General features: G+C 40.8%; 1 protein-coding gene across 1 annotated transcript in view; it reads right to left on the bottom strand.

The window, feature by feature from the left end:
• Window positions 1–4832, bottom strand: part of tspan33b (tetraspanin 33b) — a 24807-nt gene that overhangs the window by 12763 nt on the left and 7212 nt on the right. Inside the window, exons 2-4 of the mRNA XM_050073467.1 lie at window positions 3949–4006; window positions 2032–2159; window positions 1777–1851 (exon numbers count right to left, since the gene is read on the bottom strand). Of these exons, the coding sequence (XP_049929424.1) occupies window positions 1777–1851; window positions 2032–2159; window positions 3949–4006 (261 nt within the window). The remainder of the gene's footprint in view (window positions 1–1776; window positions 1852–2031; window positions 2160–3948; window positions 4007–4832) is intronic.

Below are 4832 nucleotides of genomic sequence, written 5' to 3'. Positions count from 1 at the left end.
TCCTGGAAGAGGGATCCCTCCTCAGTTGCTCTTCCTGAGGTTTCTACCGTTTTTTTTTCCCCGTTAAAGGGGCTTTTTTGGGGAGTTTTTCCTTATCCGCTGCGAGGGTCATAAGGACAGAGGGATGTCGTATGCTGTAAAGCCCTGTGAGGCAAATTGTGATTTGTGATATTGGGCTTTATAAATAAAATTGAAATTGAATTGAACTAAACTCAGAATGCTGCTTTGTTACTCTATGACCCACTTGCCTGAACCTGAGATATTTTCTAACAAGCTTACCTGAACTGCCTGACCCATGGGTTGTAGGTAGACATGCGCATCACCACTACATATCATGGTAATACTTCTGGAATGCACAGTATATATATATTTTTTCCAGAACACTTAATTAAGTTACTTTTATCCAGGTGTAGTCATGGACAGTAATATACATGCAACCTGTTGTGACAGGTTACGCTGTATTAATTAGAAAGGGTTGGGAACCACTTCTGGCTTCTTACAATTGAATATTATCATCATGACACCAACTTTGGTTATAATACTTGCCATTTGCCATAGTTATTCAGTAGTGCTTCCGTTGGAGGTAAAAGTGAAAGTGAATGCACTCAAAAAGTATGTAATAATCCTTAATAACAAATTAATTCACTACTAATACTCAGTACAACGTGCAGTCAGATTTGTATCCGAGAAAAAACTGTGTGCACAGCTACGGCAAGTGCAGTAGGTCAAAGCTGAATCAGAAGTGTGTAAACCGTGATGGATGTTATCAATGAACAGTATAGATATCCAGGGGTCCCTCTGATCCTTAAAGTCTTAAAAGGCATTGAATTCATTAAGAAATAAAAACCAGGCCTTAACTGGTATTTAAATGTCTTAAATCAAGCTTTCAAAGGTCTTAAAAATGATAAGATATGGGAGGTAGAATTTTATCAATCGCTATTTTTTCTGGACTTTGCATCAGAAAATCTCAAAGTAATTGTTAATTTTAAAAAAAAAGGTAATATATATATATATATATATATATACATATTTGGGCAAAATTATCCCCAACCCTAAGTAATTGATGTGGGTTCATGTTTCTATTGTTTCTATCTTTTTTATTCGCATTAAACTCATTAGAAGTCTTAAAAACCACTTGTCTAAAGTCGTAGGAACCCTGGGCACCATTCCCCTTCATTTTGTGCACCAAATAAGTCTAAACTGGAGGTCTGATCATCTGACTATGTTTCTTGCCTCGTCTCTTAGTTCACTAGTCTCATTACAAATAGGAAAGAAGACCCAAGTTGTAATAAACTAGAATTATACTTAAAGTATTTTCCAGTTAAGTCAGTGTAAGTCGGTGCATCCAGAGAGAATAAGGATGCTCTCCTCTCCTTTCTGGCAGTCTGCAAAATAAACCTGAGACACACATTCTCAGGGCTCATAGACAGCGACACAAACACTGATTTCCATTGTTGCACCGGTGTATACTGTATGTGTGTTTCTCTCTCTGTGTATGCGGTGTGGCTCAAACATCAACAAGACATCCCCCCTGTGGGCTCAGGCGGCCCATCTGTGGGTTCAGATGCTATGCCTTATTAAGTTTTATACACTGTAGTTCACAAATGCACAGAATGCCCGAAGAACACGCTAGATCAATGGCACACAGGGGCATTCATGGTCGATGGCAGTGTCACTGTGGAAGGGAACTGGAGACCAAATGTGACCTTTATGGAGACTTTATGTTATAGAATAACTCAGCCTGTGCACAGTTTTGTCAGTATGGAGACGGAGTACCTGATCGGAGTAGAAGAAGCCCAGGATTGCTATGGCCAGCTGGGTGAGGAAGACCAATGTCAGGCTGAAGGAGAACTAGAGTGAGAGAAGACACAAGTATTAAAGCACAGTCTGACTAAGGCAGAATCAAAACTGTCAGATTTGTTGTTACACACGAGATGTAAGGCTTGGCTTTGGATTAAATATAATTTGAGCTACCGTATCGGAAGCAAAGCACAGCGCCAGTATTAGTAATGTGTCTGTTATGTCTATTACTGTCTTGAGGAGGCGAATGTTCTCTCGAAGGGCTCCGATGCAGCCACAGAAAGTGATGAAGAACATGACCACCCCCACCACAATTAGGATGACAGCCGGGTCGATCAGGAACGTGTCCCGCACCGTGTCTGGCAGAAAGACAGGAACAGCCCCTGTTTAGATATCTGTCCTACCTTTACTTCTTTTCCTCCCTGCTTCTCTTTCTATTTGTCCAACCATTGTTAAAATTCATTCCTCGACCCCACACCCATTTTCTTTTGTTTTCTCATCCTCTCTTCCAACACTGGCTGCATTCATTCTCGTAAAATATCAGTGAGCTGTTGTGGATTATACAGGGTGAAGAGGCGTAATCAGTGGGATGAGCTCAGGTTAATCATTTTCAGTGTCCATCTACTGCATATTACAAATTGAATGTGAAAATAATGACACAAGGTAAAATTAGGACAACGCTAAACCTTGCCAACCCACTAAACGTGACAAGCGATTGTTTTGTGTTGGGGTGGCTCAACAGGGGTGCAGCTAAAAGAGGCCACCATCTCACACCAGCACAGCTCGAGAGACAACAGGAGCTTGATGGACATAACTCAATATAACAAATGTGCACATTCTACAGGTAAAACACAGAAAAAGTCCTTTACACACCAGGGGCGTTATTTTTATGCGGCCACTTTACACTTTTAAAACTTGTTTTTGTCATGAGCACTTTTACACAGAACATAATTACTACGCAGTGGAAAAAAAGACATTTTTCTTTCTTGAACGAGGTCGAGTTGTCTGAGTTATGACGCAGAGAATAAAGGAATCAACCAATGACATTGGGCGGATGAGACATCGTGTCACAACATCATGACAGTGGCGGGCGTGCTGATTGTTTGAGTTTCTCAGCACCTTGTATTACATGACAGAGGACATTATAAAGACAAGGACAACATGAGTAGCACTGGTGAACAGCAACACAGATGCTCTGCAGTCTGAACCAAGATGGCAAACTTAATCACTCCTTTCAACCTTGACAAAGGCAGCGCATTCCAGATCTACTCCTTTCACTCTTACCTTTCACAATAAAAGCCTTAGACATATACTTTATGTCGATTCAACTAGGGCGAATCTATTTAATTCCTACTACTGGGTGGTCGTCTTTTCGGATTATCGTGGCCTAAAATGCCTGATTTCATGGCAGCTTTTCCAAAAAAATTGCAGTGCATACCACAGTGTTTTTAGGCGCACTAATGTCACCATTAACCATGCATGTTTAATGCATGCCCCGGATTCGTCAAGCACTTGCAATATATCTGGATATAACAGCCTCTGTTATTGTCATCTGTCTTGTCTGTTGTCCACATGTTTCAGCCATATTCTGGGTGTGTCTTGTCATTAGAAAACTGTTTGTCAACTAGTGACTTTTGTTTGTGCTCAACCACAACGTTGCACACAGTGCAGAACAGTTTATCCCTGCTTTGGAACAACATCAGGGAATTGCCTCGCATCGTCTTTAGCCGTCATTTTTGTTGGCAGATGTGATACAGCTGTGTCGCACATGTCTGCGTTCTCACAACCAGAGACGAGGAATTTAGCGACGTTGTGCAGGGGACTGCAGTGATTGGTGAAACTCGCAGGAAACTATGATGATTGGTCAGATTTGTAGAAAATGTGAAAAATTCACAGGCATTGGTTGAGTCTGTGGTAATTGTTGCGATCACAACATCCTGGAGGAGCTGCTGTTCCAACCTTTAATTGAACAAGTATTACAATTGAATACAAATATTTGCAGGCGAGTGTTTGGCATTTTTGTGTTCTTTATTTGTCACGCTCCCTGGTGTGCAAAGGCCCTAATAAACAATTTTTGCAGAACTTTAGAACTGTGAAAAAATGCCTTTGTGTGTACCTGAATGTGGAAATAGTGTGTCAGGGACATACCTGTAGCCTTCTGGACTTTAGCGTACACCCCGATGGCTACAATCAACAAGGAGAAAACCTGAAGGGAAAGAGGGACATTGTAAATCACAAAGACTTGAATCAATTAGCAAGTCGCTCAGATCTGATGTTGCTTCATGTTTTGCTTCAAGACGATTTTAGTATCTGGTAGTTCCACAGTGGCTGTAAAATAGTGCTGCAGTAATTTATTATGATAATGGGAAAATGAAACATGGGCATCGGCGAGGGTTCGGCCTGGTTAGATAAATAGTTAGACATTTTTGGGAAAAACATTTATTCCCTTTCTAATAGAAAGTTTCATGAGAAGATAAACCCACTCTCAAAACATGAGGGTGGCATCGATCTTCTCAGCTAACTCTTAACAGGTAGAGAAATAAGCTAAATTCCCCAAATCTTGCACTACTCTTGAAGAGTTTAGATGAGAATTTGGGATCCATTATCTTTCTTAATTATCTAATGCAAAATTTGAAAACCGCACCAGTCATTGATGTGTAACTCCTCTTATTTCAATGTGTGAAAAACTTGCGAGGACAATATGGTGCTGCTAGTGAGCTGCCTTTGTTTTGAGCAGACTCTATTTGCACGGTCAACCAGGACAGGTGTGATCAGATTAGTGACAGTGTGTCTTTCCTCAGGTGCTGGCTGTAGTAGTCATGGCAACAGCGCCAGTTTATGTGTTTCCCATAAACAGACAGATGGACGTCAGTGGGGAAAAAAATGACAAAACATATGGAGCTTGGCTTTAATCATCTGAGTTTGGAGTGGAGAATTAGTTTTTCTGGCAAACTGGGTCTGCCTGTGATTTTAAAGGAAATCCTTCAGAGCCTCTTTCCTCAGTTTGTACATAGGAGTATTTCTGTAAGAAT

This window comes from Epinephelus moara, chromosome 20, assembly GCF_006386435.1.
Source record: "Epinephelus moara isolate mb chromosome 20, YSFRI_EMoa_1.0, whole genome shotgun sequence".
NCBI classification, from domain to species: domain Eukaryota; kingdom Metazoa; phylum Chordata; class Actinopteri; order Perciformes; family Serranidae; genus Epinephelus; species Epinephelus moara.
Note: the sequence above shows the minus strand (reverse complement) of the source record. Positions and strands in the feature narration are given on the sequence as shown.